The sequence below is a fragment of the Dictyostelium purpureum genome (genome assembly GCF_000190715.1).
Source record: "Dictyostelium purpureum unplaced genomic scaffold DICPUscaffold_84, whole genome shotgun sequence".
NCBI classification, from domain to species: Eukaryota; Evosea; class Eumycetozoa; order Dictyosteliales; family Dictyosteliaceae; genus Dictyostelium; species Dictyostelium purpureum.
This window is the reverse complement of record NW_003519421.1, coordinates 16493-31310: the sequence shown is the minus strand read 5'-3', so window position 1 is coordinate 31310 and position 14818 is coordinate 16493. Positions and strand designations below refer to the sequence as shown.

The window sequence follows — 14818 nt, the reverse complement described above, 5'->3', positions numbered from 1 at the left end:
TGTGGTTTAAATATCATGTTTATTTATTTCCCTATATACTAAAATTCATTTCGAATGAAAAGTTTTCGATGTGATCATCACTTTGGAAACGAATTGGTTTGACAAGAGAAATATTAAGTTCTGCTTTACCCATATTGACACACAAACCAAAACCAACTGAACTACGCAATGACTTTAAATCTTTTAATGTTGTATTTTCGTAACCATTTCCCAAATTTAATGTTGAGCCACCAAAATTGTAATATGCAATACCGTTAACTTGGTCATTAATCTTTTTAAACAATGTTCCTCTTAATGTATAGTACATGGAGTTACCTAAAAATGGAGTTTTAAGTTGACCACTAATACTTGAATTTACAAAACCTGGGAAATTGTAATCTTTACCATTAAAAAATCTATCATTAATTGGAATCATATTTTTTGAACTTTTACTAAAAATTCCACCAAAAGAACCATCGAATCTGATACCCTAGAGATATAAATTAATATAAACTGAATTAATAAACTGTATTTAAACAATAGCAGCTACTATTGTAGTCGTTGTGGTGATAATTACCAAATCAAATTTATTGAATGGGATGATTTTTGTAATATTAAATTGTGGTTTGATAAATGGAAAAGTCGATAATGTAGGAAGTGCAATTTCAGTATTGAGTTTACCATAAAAGTATGGGTTAGAAAATAATCTTAATACATGGCTAATACTGGTCTTAATTGAAGTACCTGTGTGTGCTAAATGTCTATTGAGTGTTTAAATTAATGACTATTCCATTATGAAAATAATATCCGCATGTTCCAATACTTACTCTTTATTTGTGTTTTTATCTGTAACAGTTGCTGAACTATTGGTTGTGGAAACTGAAAATAACTGTTGACCAACTGAGAAAGTATATGTTAATGATTTTTCTTCAAGTTTAAAATTTTTTTCACTACATATAAATAAAATAAATAATTAGTGATCATGAAATACCATTAAAATTACTAATTATGTTGTTTTTATCTGAATTTTACCCAATGATTGGTGTGTCTACTGTTTTTGCCAATGCTATTTTATTTCCGAATCTATCTTGATAAAATATATTATGAACTGAACTTTTATATAAACCTACGCCATATTCCAAACCGACTTTACCACCTTGGCCAAATGGATTAGAAATGGAGCCTTGATTGACTTCGGATAAATCTGAATTTACAGTGAATGAGAAATTGTAACCTTTCTTTTTTGAAATAATTTTAATAATTTTATTTTCATCGTCCAATTCGTATGCACCCTCTGCTAAAATTCCATGATCTTCCATAATTTTTATCTTTTCAGCTAAATATCCTTGCAATCTATATCTACTCATACTTGTATCTATATCTGAAAAGTAGTTCTTTTTGAGGAACTCATCACTCGATCTTATATTTTCGAATTTTAAATGGTCCATTTTAGTTGTAGTATTTCTTTTAAATGAAAATATGAACAAAAATGAAAATATAAAAATTTAAAAAAAATGAAAAAATTATAAAAAATTCGTTTAATTTTTTTTTTAATTTAGATTTTTTTTATTTTTTTTTTAATTATAATCATTATGTGTTTGATCAATACAAATATTTCACTAAATTTTAATTAGATTCTATTTTTTTAATTTAAATTATTTTGAAAATTAATTTCAAATTAAAATTATTTTTTTTTAATTTAAAATTTATCTCAAATTATTTAAATATAGAATGCATTCAATATTTCTTTTTTTTTTTTATGATAGATTTTAAAATTATTATTAATAAAAAAAAATAAGAAATCTCATCAACTACCCCAATACCATTTTTTTTTATTATTTTTTTTTTTAAAATTTTTTTTAATAAACCACCTTTTTTTTTTTTATTATTTTTTTACAACTTTAATATATAAAATCAAATGAATAAAAACAAGGGTTATATAGATAATAATAATAATAATAATAATAATAATAATAATAATAATAATAATAATAATAATAATAATAATAATAATAATAATAATAATAATAATAATAATAATGATTATATTTTTTTTAAAATTTTCAAAAATTTATATTTAAATAAAATTTTGTTTAATTTTTTAAAAACTTATAATAATTTTAATAAACAAATTGTAGAAATTAATTTAATTTCAAAAAATGGAAATAAAAATATTGAAAATGTAATAGATAATCATCCATTCAAAGAATATATACGAACTATTTCAATTAGTGTTATCCAAGATAATATTGATGATGTCTTTGATTACCTCTCATCCAAGCTACCAAATAATATTCAATGTGTATTGTTATTAAAACCATCGGGTTTCATGCAAGTATATTACCAAATACCGCCCAAATTTCACAACTCAAAAATAAAAGAGCTAATAGTATCAACCAATGTATTTATTTCAATAAGTCCGAATATCCTACCACCGTCTTTAGAAAAACTTTACATAGAAGACTCTTTTTACCTATCTTATAGTATGGTTAAAGGACAATCAAGTTTTTCTACTTTAAAGTCATTAAAGATACATGGATATAGATGGGGTATTAATCCCGGAATGCTCCCACCAACCCTTACTTTCTTGCATTTAACATTTGAAAAATATATGAATATCCAACCTTTACAAGAGTATAGCATCCCATCAAGTGTAACCGATTTATTTCTAGATCTACCAGTTATTCAATCAACCTCAAGTAATTTTATTCCACCCAATTGCATCTCTCTAAATCTCTTTACATATATTGACACCTTTCATAAAGGGGATTTCCCTTTGTCACTAAAGAAACTAAACCTTAATGTTGACAACTATTTCAATTTAACAAATCTTTTTGAGGACCTTCCCAGAGATTTAGAATATTTTCAAATTTCAGGTAGATGCCAAACACCATTTACAAGAGAAGTATTACCACAGAACCTTAAAACTTTTAAAATCATGTTGGAGGCAAAATATTCAAATATAAGAGTATATTCAAAATATGGTAATGAATTTATTATAAATGATGAAGTATTACCAAAATCAATAACCAATCTCCAACTAGATCGAGATATACAAATAGGATCTCTATTAAAAAATAATAACATCTTAAAATTTAAAGGCGCGGTAAATATAGAAAACATTGCCTCTCTTCCCCAGAGTATAACCAAACTTACAGTTTTAGATTCAAATCTACAAGAAACAAAAACATTATTCCAGCATTTACCCAATTTAAAAGAAATTGATTTTAGCAACACCAAAAATTTTTCAATCGATTTAGACTCAACCAATAATTTAGAAACCATTACTATGGGATCTATAAATAACAACTCCACCTTTATAAATAACAGTAATAATAAAATTAAAACCATTATATTTTCAAAATTTGAAACTATGGACACTCCCTATAACTTTTCAAAGGTTCAACATTGTTTACAATATTTAGAATTAAACCTATTAAATAGTCTGGAAGATTTCTCATTATTCTCCTCATTAAAAATACTATGTTTATATAAACTCCCATTTACCCAGTTAAAGACATTACCCAACACACTACTCTTTTTAGATATTATAAATTTAGAAATAGAGGAACTACCAATTAACACAATCAGCTCATTCTCACTACCATTAACCAATCTAAGATATCTAATACTCCACCATTACGTTCCTTTTGAAAACCCATTGCCTCTACAACTGGATACAGTATTCATATGCTATTCCAATCACTATGAAGAGAATAAAATCTTGGGACTCTCAATAGAATTTTCGAATATTATTAAAGTCTTAAACGGTGGTCCACAATTTAAAAAGTATTTAAAAAATTTAAAAAATAAACTATTAAAATATTGTTAAACTTTAAAAAAAAAAAAAAAGAACTTTATTTTATATACATTATTTATTATTATTATTATCATTATTAATGGAACTTTGAGCCTATTTTCCAACGATCATTTAAGAGATCGCAATCAAACTTTGGTTTACCCAATTGAGTATTAACTGAATTATGGGCATCGCATAACCAAAGTGCAAAATCTTTCTGTGACTCTAATTTTGGTGGAGTTTCTTTAATGATCTCTCTAAAATCTTTTGCGCACACTTTGCATGGATAAACTTTTGAAAAACTTGTTAAAAAATCTAATGTATCTTGTTTTCTTGTTTCGCTTGGTTTCTCTGGGTAATAAGCTGCCATTGTATGAAGTAGTGTCCATCCACTATTACCCAACTCGACAGATGTTGGTGGTTGATCTAAAGGTAACCAAAAATCTGCTTCATCATTTGTATCTTTTTCTATATTTTTATTTTTATTTGATGTATTGGAATTACTACTAAAACTATTGGATGAAATCATTGAAAACATTTGATTCTTTTTATCGGATACACCCAATAATTCGCAAGTATTGCAATCCTCTTCCTCCTCTTTTTGATCCTCGTTTAATAAATGTACTTTTTTAACGATTGTATTTGAATTTGTAGTTGTAGTTGTTGTAATACTTTTTTTAGATGGATCATCTAAAATTTGATTTATTTTACTGCCTAATGCCATCTCTATTATTGTTATATTTATGTTATTATTATTACGCAGATGACGTTTTTTTTAATTTATAAAAAAAAAAAAACTTATTTAAATATAAAAAAAAAAAAAAAAAAAAAAAATTTTTAATAAAAAAATAAATAAAAATAAAAAAAAATAAAAAAAAAGTTGGTATCTATGGATTACGTAATTAAACATCAATTTAAATAATAATGATATATTATATTACTTGAATTTTAATATTATAAATATTTTTAAAAGATAAAACAACACCACACTTTAATTTTAAAAAAAAAAAAAAAAGATCTAAAAGGTGGGTGAAATTTCCTGATCAATCTTAATAAGATATCGACATATTGATGTTCAGTAATACACTGCCTATATAATATCCTCCAATCCTAAACCTATGAAATAAAATAATACTTTTTTGGTATATTTGTAATTGCTATAGAATAGTTTTTTTTTTATTACATAAATTTTTTAAATTTTTTTTTTTATTTATATTTTATTTTGGTAATGCTTATTATATATATTACTATATTGTTATATTATCATTGTTATTGTTGTTATTGTTGCTATTGTTGCTATTATTATTATTATTATTATTATTATTATTATTATTATTATTATTATTTAAATTTATAAATTAATTAGTTTTTTGATGATCTGAGTTCTTCATATTCTGTAGATTATGAAAATAAATTTAATTTTAAATTAGTATTAAATATAAATAGTTTAAATTAAATATCTATATTTGGTATATAAATAATTTATTGATTGTATAATTAATGATAGTTACGTTTCTTTAAAAGTTCTTGTTCTCTAATTCTATCTTGTGTAAGTGATAAAACATATAATTCTTTCTTTACAATATAATCATTGAAATCATAAGTTTTGTAAAAAAAGGCACTGCAAGCAATCATGTAGAATAAATGACGATGTGGTCTAGTCATAAATGGTCTTTTGTTGAGGGTATTTGCAAAACCAGCGATTGATAAACCTACACAAGCACCTAAACAAACTCTAACAGTTTTTGATAATTTAACAAATGGGTTGGTGGCATTTGTGATATATTTATTTTTATCTTGTTCGTCGATATTTTGCATTGTGTGATTATTATTGTTGATAGTGATTTATACAATAAAAAAAAATGATTTTTGGAAAAAAAAAAAAAAAAAAAAAAAATTTTTAAAAAATTTTAAAAAAAAAAAAAAATGAAAAATATTTTTTTTTTTTTTATTTTTTATTTTTTTTTTTATTTTTTTTTTAAAATTTAATTTAAAAACCAAAAAGAAAAAAGGTTCATTTAGCAATTTAGTAGTTTTAAACATCATTTGATAAACTGTTTAGTTATCTATATAGATAACCACTATTATTTAAAAGAAAATGACCGAAAATGTGACTATAAATAATAATAATACAAATAATACAAATAATAATATAAATACGAATAATAATAATACAATAACCAATACTGTAAATAATAATATAAATAATGTAAATAGTAATATAAACAACAATAACAACAATGGTAGTAGTAATAATAATAATAATATAAATAATAAAGAAAAAATAGCATTATCAAATAGTAATGTTAGCAGAGTGGAGAGTTCCTCATCAGTATCGTATGAACATTCAGATTGGAATAAAGTATATAATAGCGAAAGGGAAAAACTATTAAATATAAATAAAGAAATTCAAAGTATTAAAAGACCATCTACTACAATTGTTAGAGTTAGTCAATTGGACTCTGCAAGATTAGATGAAGAAATTTTAGATTTGTTAAGATCACAATTTATGAAAATATTTTCATTTTTTAAAGTATGCATACCAAATTTATCTATATATATATATGTATATGTATAATAGTTATCATAGTTCTAATAATAATAATTTTTAGCCAAATTTTATACAAAGATTTCAACCAGAGATAAATGCAATTTTAAAATCAATTATATTTAAATTGTCAATTTTCAATTTAGGTACAACATATGGCAATCAATTGCAAAACTTAACTTTTAGAAATGAGAAGGCCTTCGATCCAAATCGTGGTAGTGATCAATTGACTAAACTTACATTACGACAAAAATGGTTATCAGGTTTAATCAATATAGGAGGTGAATGGTTGTGGACTAGACTCAATAGATACTCAATTAAAGAAGGATGGAGTGAAAGACCCTCCACCGATTTCCGTAAACGTCTATGGAACCTAATGAACTTTCTCGAATCATCCTACAAGGCATTATCAATACTAAACTTTTTAGCATTCCTCTATGACGGTAAATACGTAACATTGGTCAACCGTGTACTTCATATGAGACTGGTCTATGCACACCCAACATTATCTCGTAACATTTCATTCGAATATATGAATCGTTTATTGGTTTGGCACGGTTTCACAGAATTTATACTATTCATTATGCCATTGATCAACATTGATCGTATCAAAAGTTTCCTTTACAGAGTATTAATTAAAAACTCGTTTGGTTCCAACACATCCTCTTCATCCGCCTCCTCATCCTCCTCATCATTACAACAACTCCAAAAACAACAATTATTAATTCAACAACAACAAATGGTATTATCAAAATGCCCAATTTGCATGAACGATCCCATTTCCATTCCCTACACTTCAGACTGCGGTCATTTATTCTGTTATTACTGTATCAAAACAAGTTGTATGATTGATTCCTCGTTTACATGTCCACGTTGCAATACTTTAATTTCAAATATTAAAAGATTTTCTATAACCAATAATTAGAAGTGAAATAGAAACACAAATAAAATAAAATAAAATAGAAACAGAAATAGAAATAGAATAAAATAAAATAAATAAGTATTTTATTATTTGTTTTTTGTTTTTTTTTTTAAAAAAAATCTAATTTTATTTTTTTATTTTTATTTTTTTAATTTTTTAGTTTTTTTTTAGTTTTAGTTTTTATAATTCTAGTTTTTTAACTTTTCTCTTTTTTTGGTTTGGATCTATGTCAAGTTTCTATTTATGTTATTTTTCCCATTATTACGATTATATTAAAAAAGTGTTGTGGTACCATAAAAATTAATTATTTTTTTTTTTTTATAAATTTTTTAATTTATTTTTTATTTTTTTTTTATTTTTTTTTTAAATTTTTTTTTTTAAATTTTTTTTTTTTACGAAAAAATCATCATTTTCATTATTTTCAATTTATAAATATTTATATTTGTATTATATATATAATAAATTAAAATGTCAGAAACTAACCCAGAAGTCCCAGTCGAGGAAGAAAAAAGCAAAGCGTAATAATCAAAACATATTTATTATAACAATATTAATATCTTTTAAAACTATAAATAGTTTAATATTTTCAATTTTAAATTAAAAAAATTTTAATTAAAAAACCAAAAATTAAAAAAAAAAAAAAATTATATTTACTCATTGTTAATAATTATAAAAATAAAAACAAAATAAATTATAATAATATTTTATAATTTACTAATAAAAATATCTTTTTTTTATAAAGTGCTTTAAAAAAAGAACAAAAAAAATTAGAAAAAGAAAAAAAGATTGCAGAAGCTAAAGCTAAAAGAGCAGCAGAACAACAACAAAAAGGTGGTAATCAACAAGAAAAGAAAGAAGAAGTAGTTGAAAATAATGATAATTTTGGTAAAAATGAAATGAATAATTCAAAAGTTTTAATTAAAAGAGAATGGACCAGCATTGGTTCATTAGATGAAAGTAAAGTTGGTCAAAAAGTTTTAATTCGTGCTCGTATTGCAACCAGTCGTCTTCAAGGTGCCAATTTATGTTTCCTTCAATTAAGAGAAAAATTATTTACAGTTCAAGCTGTTATTGCCAAAGGTGGTGTTTGTTCAAAATCAATGGTTAAATTTGCAGGTGATATTACTCGTGAATCAATTGTCGATATCGAAGGTACCATTTCAAAAACACAAGTACCAATCGAATCAGCCACCCAAAAGAATGTTGAATTACACGTCACTTCATTATTTGTTGTTTCAGAAGCCCAACAACTCCCAATTTTACTTGAAGATCTCTCAAGAAACCAAGCTCTTCTTGATCAACAAGACTCTGAAATCAATGAAATCTCAAGATTACTCGAAAACACCAGCCTTACCAACGAAGAAAAAGAAGAACTCACTGCCAAAAAGAGTGCCGCCTCACGTTATGTCAATGTCGGTTTATCACAACGTTTACAAAATAGATATTTAGATCTTAGAGTACCAGCCAATCTTTCAATCTTCCGTATTCAATCAGCTGTTTGTGCTTTATTCCGTGAATTCCTTTCAGCCAAAGATTTCACTGAAATTCACTCACCAAAAATTATTTCAACTGCCTCTGAATCTGGTGCATCAGTTTTCAAACTTGGTTATTTCAATACCCACGCTTATTTAGCTCAATCACCACAATTCTATAAACAAATGGCAATTGCCTCAGATTTCGACCGTGTCTTTGAAATTGCACCAGTTTTCCGTGCTGAAAATTCAAATACCCATCGTCATTTAACTGAATTTGTTGGTCTCGATATGGAAATGGCCTTCAAAGATCACTATCATGAAGTTTTAGATACCCTCGATGAAATGATGTGTTTCATTTTCAAAGGTCTCGAATCTCGTTTCAACAAAGAATTAGAAACCATCAACGGTCAATATCCATTCGAACCATTCAAATTCACTTATCCATCACCACGTTTCACTTTTGATGAAGCCGCTAAGTTCTTAGCTGAAGAAGCTGAATTATTAAAAGATGAAACCTACATTGTTCAAAATAATGATTTCAGCACTCGTCAAGAAAAGAAATTAGGTCAAATCATTAAAAAGAAATTTGGCGTCGATTTCTTTATTGTTGATAAATTCCACACTGAAGTTCGTCCATTCTATACTATGCCAGATCCAAATAATCCAGGTTTAGCCAATGCATACGATCTCTTCATGAGAGGTGAAGAAATTTGCTCAGGTGCTCAACGTATTCACGATGCTAAATTACTCGAAGAAAATGCCAAACATCATGGTATCAATGTTGCCGATATTCAATCTTATATTGACTCTTTCAAATTTGGTTGTTCGCAACATGCTGGTGGTGGTGTTGGTTTAGAACGTGTAGTTATGTTATATTTAGGTATTTTCAATATTCGTAAAACTTCTCTCTTCCCTAGAGACCCACAAACTTTACTTTTATAATTTTTCAAATTTAAAAAATATTAACTCATTGGTAATATTAAAAATTTAAAAAAAAAAACAATAAATTCAAAAAAAATAAATTGGCTAATCTTAATAAATAAATTTAGTCAAATAAAAAGTTAATTTTTTTTACAAAATATAGTAATACTGTATTATTTATATTTTTATTTCAAAAACCAGATATTTTGACTTTAAAACTAAAATTTTTTTTTTTCTTTTTTTTATTGGATATTTCACTTCCATTTATAAATTTTTTAAAATAATGAAGCTTTTCTATGTCAAACAATAAATAAATACAACGAATTTAAGAGTAAAGGAAAAAAAAAATTAACTGACTATAAAAGTTTTAGATTTTATTTTAATTTTATTTTATTTTAATTTTTTATTTTTTTAATTTTTTTAAAATTTATTTTAATTTTTTCTTTTTTTTTTTCTTTTATTTTTTTTATTTTTTTTGTTTTTTTATATCATAGGACACAAATATCATTATATAAAAAAGAGATAAAGTCTATATCTTTTTTTTTTTATTTTTATTTTTTATTTTTTTTATCTTTTTTTATTACAAATATTTTTAATTACAAAACAGATATATATTTTTAGGAATTTTTTAAAAAAAAAAAAGGAAATAAAAAACCACCACCTCAAAAAAAAAAAAAAAAAAAAAAACATATATTAAAAAATAAACACATTTTTTATAATTAACAATTAATAATTAATTAATAATGGATTTAAATAATAGTTTAATTTTAAATAGTATAGAAAATGAATATAATGATATTTTTCAAATTCCATTAGAGTTGCTAGTGGAAGATCAAGAAGGTTTAAAAGATTTAACGTGTGCAATTTGTTTACAGCTTTTACAATCTCCTTCACAATGCTCATTTGGTCATATGTTTTGTTTAGCTTGTATAGAAAAAAGTATTAAAAAGTCACCCCAATGTCCAGTATGCAGAGGTTTTTTAAATATGAAGATATTATCAAGATCATTATTTGTTGAAAGAACTATTGGAAAGTTAAAGGTTTATTGTAGATATCGTTTTAAAGTTGAACCACGTCAAAAAACACCACTTAAACAATTAGCATCACCTACCAGCACAACGACAATAGCAAGCGATAGTAGTAGTAACAATAGCAGTAGCAATAGTGTTGGTAATAGTGGAATAGTAGGAGCAGCAGAGCCAGATTTTTCATTTGACTTAGAGGGTTGTAATCATACCGATTCACTTGAAAATATTTCAAATCACGAAAAAACATGTATATATCGATTTGAAAAGTGTAAATATAATATAAATTATTTAAATAATATTGGTGTTAGTGGTATAGTAGTTTCAAATTTAAATAGTAGCAGTAAAAGTATTTCAATTAGTGATACAAACAGTGTAAATAATAGTCCAAATAATAAAAGCCCAAGAGTAGTTTTAACCAATAGTCCAGGTAGCGATAATGGTAATAGTAACGATAATAATGGTAGTAGTGTAAATATTAAAAAACTAAAGCAAGATGAGAAAAATAAAATTATAATTTCAACATCAATAAAATCAGCAAGCTCACCAAAATCATGCAGTATTATTAGATTTAAAGATTTGGAAAAGCATTATGAAGTTTGTCCATATAGACCTGTATTATGTGGTTATTGTAAAACAGAGTTTTATGACCTAAAGATTAAAGAGCATGAAGAAAATTGTGAAATGAGAAAAGTAGAGTGCGAAAAATGTAAATCACAAGTAGCTAAAAAAGAATTGAAATTACATTTAAGTGATAGCTGTCCTAACCAAACCATCAAGTGTACATTTGGCTGTGATAAAGAGGTAAGTAAAAATATTAATATAAATTGATTAATATAATATAAATTGATTTTAAATAATATATTAATGGGTTTCTTTTTCTTTAAAATCTATCTATATAGTTTGAAAGAAAAGATTTAATCGATCATTTAAATGAGTCAATTGCAATTCATATGGTAATGATGAAGCAACAACATCAAAACGAAATTTCATCATTAAAAAAAGAATTTAACTTACAAATGGCTTCAAAAGAGGATAAAATCAAATCTTTAGAAAAAACACTTAGAGAAAGAGTTTTGGATTCAAAGATAAAGGTAGAATGGAGAATTAAAAATTATTTAGAGTGTAAAAAAGCAGGATATGTACAATCAGAAAAGTTTATAATAAAAGGATTTTCATTCTTTATTGGTTTCTTTGTAGATGGTGATAGTAATGACAGCAAGGGTTATATTAGTATTTATTTGTTTTTAGATACAACAGACATTCAAAAGGGTAAAAGCCTCTCACTTGATTTCTCATTAAAGTTCACAAACCAAAAAGATCAAAATCAATCCCTACAACGTGAATACAAACACATTGGTTTCCCATTGGGATCAGACGGCCAAGGTTGGGGTGATCGTAGATCAATTAAAACAAGCATTTTAGAATCGGCAGGTTTTATTAAAGACAATTCATTATTAATAGCTTCAGAAATCACTGTTAAAAAAGAATTTTATCAAGTTGAAGAGTCAAGTATAGAAAAACATTAAAATATGACCAAAATGAAATTTCTTTTGTAAATTATAAAAATAAAAATATAGAATCTTTTAAAATTTCTTAGTAATAATATTTGTTTTCTATTTTCTATTCTATTTGTTTAAAACTAATAGAATTATATTAAAGTTTTTTATTTAATTGTAGTGGTAGTAGTGGTAGTTTTATAGTAACGGTAGTGATACATTTTCAAAGGATGTTACATTTAAGTGCTGGATCAGGTGGTAGGTTTGGTTTCTTATCAATATAAATTGTCTGAGAAAAGTTCGATGAGAACAAACAGGTAGAGTTTGATGACTGAGTGTTGGTATATTGAGGATTTATATCTATATTATTGTTTTGATTCGAAGTTTTTATATTTGAGCTATTTATTCCATTTCCATTAAAAGAAAGAGAATCTAAAAAATTTATGACCAGTTAGATTTTTATGATGATGGGTGAAATTTAGTTATAAAAATACATACGTAAAATTGTCATTATATTTTAATTATTGTATAATTATTCTTCTATTAATAAATCATTTTTATTTTTTGTTTAATAATTTTTTTTTTAAAGTTTTTATAAATTTTATATTTTTTAATAAAATTTAAAAAAAAAATATAAAAATAAAAGATTTTTGTAAGTTGTATTTACAACAACCTCCATTTTGTGTAAATTCATATAAAAAACAAATAACAAATGTATTACAAGAGAAAAACATAATTTAAGGGGTGAATATTAATTTATAGAATTTAAATTAAATATTTATCATTAAAATTGTTTCTAATATAAAAAATCTTCAACTACAAATTCTATTGAAAAAAGAATAAAATAAAATGATATTCCTTAACGAGAAGGATGGATGTAAAAAATAAAATAGTTTTTTTTGTTGTTTTTGTAGGGAGTGGTGGTAGTGTTGTTTTTTGTGGGTGTTGGTGGTATAAAACTTAAAACTTTATATGTTAAAAGAAACGTGAGCTGTTGAGTTTTTTTTAACATAAAAAATAAGAGTGAGAGGGGTTCATGTGAGTGTGTGTTATTATAATTTTAATAAGGGAAATATTTTTAAAATAAAAAAAGTAATATTTTATAAGGTGTGTTTGAAACCACACCCTAATTATAAAAAAAGTTAAATAATAGGAAAGGGGGTGTTAGTTAAATAGATTTTAAAATTTTTTATTTTAAAGACTACAATTTTTTGTTTATTTACTAATCTTGATTTGTTTTTATAATAATAAATAAAATATATATCTAAAAAAAAATCTGCATATAATTTTTTGATGGGATATTTAAATTATAAGTGTTCAATTTTATTGATATGTTGTGTCATATATCTTGTTTTTTGTTGAAATAAAAGTAATATACCAATGGTTTTTGAAAAAAAAAATTAAAGTTTTTAATATAATGATGAGGGAAATATATTTTATTCCATAATATTTTAAAATTATTTTTTTTATAAAAAATATATCATTTAATCTTAATTAAATTATATTTTCTATTGTTGATTTTTTTTTTTTAAAATAGAATTTTTTTTTTTTTTTTTTTTTTTTTTCCTTTTTTTGTTTTTTTTTTTTTGGGAGCGCAGGGCATGTATTGTGTGTTTTTCAATTATTTTTAATTACTGTAAATGGAGTTTTTGAATTATTATTTATATTATATTATTATTATTATTATTATTATTATTATGTATATATATTAACATATTGTACAATCATATGGGAGATCTTTACGATCTGGGACAATTACTTGACCATATAATTGATTTTGAGGTTGGGTACAAGCATCGTATTTTTTATTACTATTATTATTTACATCTTGAATATTTGATTGAGTAGAGTTATTGTCAATGATTGGTTTTGAATTTGGATTACAATTTGAACCATTAAGAGCGGAAATATTATCTATTAATAATAAAAATAAAATTTAAATTTATAAAGATTTAAAATAAAATTAATATCGGATGGTTGTTTTTTGATTTTTTGATTTTTTTTTTAAAAATATAAAAAAGATATTTACTTATGATTGTCATTTCTTTGAAAAAAATTGATAATTTGAAAAAAAAAGTTTTATGTTTTTTTACTTTTTGTGAGTTTATATTAGGTTTATACAACTTTTAAATAAATAAATAAATAAATAATTACTATTGAATTGAAAAAAAAGGTTTTATTTTTTTTTTTTTTTCCTTTTTTTTTTTTTTTATTTTATTTTTTTATTTTTATTTAAATATTTTACAACAAATAAATGTTTTATAATTATAATTTAAATTATTAATATTGTTTTTAAATTATGAATACTGTGTGTGGGTGTTTTAATGGTGTGTGTTTGGTAAGTGTCTGAGTGAGTGACTTGGTGAGTGTTAATTATTATGTTTTTTTTGAATGTGTGTGTTTTTGTTTTTTTGTGAGGTGGTGTGTTTTTTAATAATTAATATTATTTGTTAAAATTATTTTTATTGTAATTATTTATTTTTATTAGTATTAATATTTGTGTGTTTTTATTTGGAAAATTGTGGTTTTTTTTCCTTTCTTTGTTTTCAGTTTAAATAATGTTTTTAAAACAATAAAAAGGGATTTTATAATGAAAATAATAAAAAATCAAGATTGTTTTGAGTTTTTGATTTTTTAAAGGGTTCGTTTC

At 23.8% G+C, this 14818-nt stretch overlaps 9 protein-coding genes across 9 annotated transcripts; 4 read left to right on the top strand and 5 right to left on the bottom strand.

Annotated features, from left to right (window-relative positions):
• Window positions 1–31: 31 nt before the first annotated feature.
• DICPUDRAFT_77821 (uncharacterized protein) lies at window positions 32–1427 on the bottom strand (the record flags this gene model as incomplete). The annotated part of the gene is made up of 4 exons (XM_003286903.1): window positions 32–469; window positions 557–740; window positions 807–929; window positions 1012–1427. The coding sequence occupies 4 exons, from the start codon at window positions 1425–1427 to the stop codon at window positions 32–34; spliced, it is 1161 nt and encodes a 386-aa protein (XP_003286951.1).
• Window positions 1428–1897: 470 nt separating this feature from the next.
• On the top strand, window positions 1898–3194 carry DICPUDRAFT_150987 (uncharacterized protein; the record flags this gene model as incomplete). Its single annotated transcript, XM_003286917.1, has 3 exons — window positions 1898–2678; window positions 2856–3085; window positions 3144–3194. The coding sequence occupies 3 exons, from the start codon at window positions 1898–1900 to the stop codon at window positions 3192–3194; spliced, it is 1062 nt and encodes a 353-aa protein (XP_003286965.1).
• A 681-nt stretch (window positions 3195–3875) lies between these two features.
• DICPUDRAFT_150985 (uncharacterized protein) lies at window positions 3876–4502 on the bottom strand (the record flags this gene model as incomplete). The annotated part of the gene is made up of 1 exon (XM_003286902.1): window positions 3876–4502. One exon carries the CDS (start codon window positions 4500–4502, stop codon window positions 3876–3878), a length of 627 nt encoding a protein of 208 aa, XP_003286950.1.
• Window positions 4503–5275: 773 nt separating this feature from the next.
• DICPUDRAFT_150984 (uncharacterized protein) lies at window positions 5276–5596 on the bottom strand (the record flags this gene model as incomplete). The annotated part of the gene is made up of 1 exon (XM_003286901.1): window positions 5276–5596. One exon carries the CDS (start codon window positions 5594–5596, stop codon window positions 5276–5278), a length of 321 nt encoding a protein of 106 aa, XP_003286949.1.
• A 280-nt stretch (window positions 5597–5876) lies between these two features.
• PEX2 (uncharacterized protein) lies at window positions 5877–7251 on the top strand (the record flags this gene model as incomplete). The annotated part of the gene is made up of 2 exons (XM_003286916.1): window positions 5877–6311; window positions 6391–7251. The coding sequence occupies 2 exons, from the start codon at window positions 5877–5879 to the stop codon at window positions 7249–7251; spliced, it is 1296 nt and encodes a 431-aa protein (XP_003286964.1).
• An 893-nt stretch (window positions 7252–8144) lies between these two features.
• On the top strand, window positions 8145–9665 carry DICPUDRAFT_31743 (uncharacterized protein; the record flags this gene model as incomplete). The annotated part of the gene is made up of 1 exon (XM_003286915.1): window positions 8145–9665. The coding sequence occupies one exon, from the start codon at window positions 8145–8147 to the stop codon at window positions 9663–9665; it is 1521 nt and encodes a 506-aa protein (XP_003286963.1).
• Window positions 9666–10387: 722 nt separating this feature from the next.
• DICPUDRAFT_150981 (uncharacterized protein) lies at window positions 10388–12198 on the top strand (the record flags this gene model as incomplete). Its single annotated transcript, XM_003286914.1, has 2 exons — window positions 10388–11473; window positions 11572–12198. The coding sequence occupies 2 exons, from the start codon at window positions 10388–10390 to the stop codon at window positions 12196–12198; spliced, it is 1713 nt and encodes a 570-aa protein (XP_003286962.1).
• A 193-nt stretch (window positions 12199–12391) lies between these two features.
• DICPUDRAFT_150980 (uncharacterized protein) lies at window positions 12392–12679 on the bottom strand (the record flags this gene model as incomplete). Its single annotated transcript, XM_003286900.1, has 2 exons — window positions 12392–12600; window positions 12667–12679. 2 exons carry the CDS (start codon window positions 12677–12679, stop codon window positions 12392–12394), a joined length of 222 nt encoding a protein of 73 aa, XP_003286948.1.
• Window positions 12680–13876: 1197 nt separating this feature from the next.
• Window positions 13877–14210, bottom strand: DICPUDRAFT_150979 (uncharacterized protein; the record flags this gene model as incomplete). The annotated part of the gene is made up of 2 exons (XM_003286899.1): window positions 13877–14082; window positions 14198–14210. The coding sequence occupies 2 exons, from the start codon at window positions 14208–14210 to the stop codon at window positions 13877–13879; spliced, it is 219 nt and encodes a 72-aa protein (XP_003286947.1).
• Window positions 14211–14818: the final 608 nt, after the last annotated feature.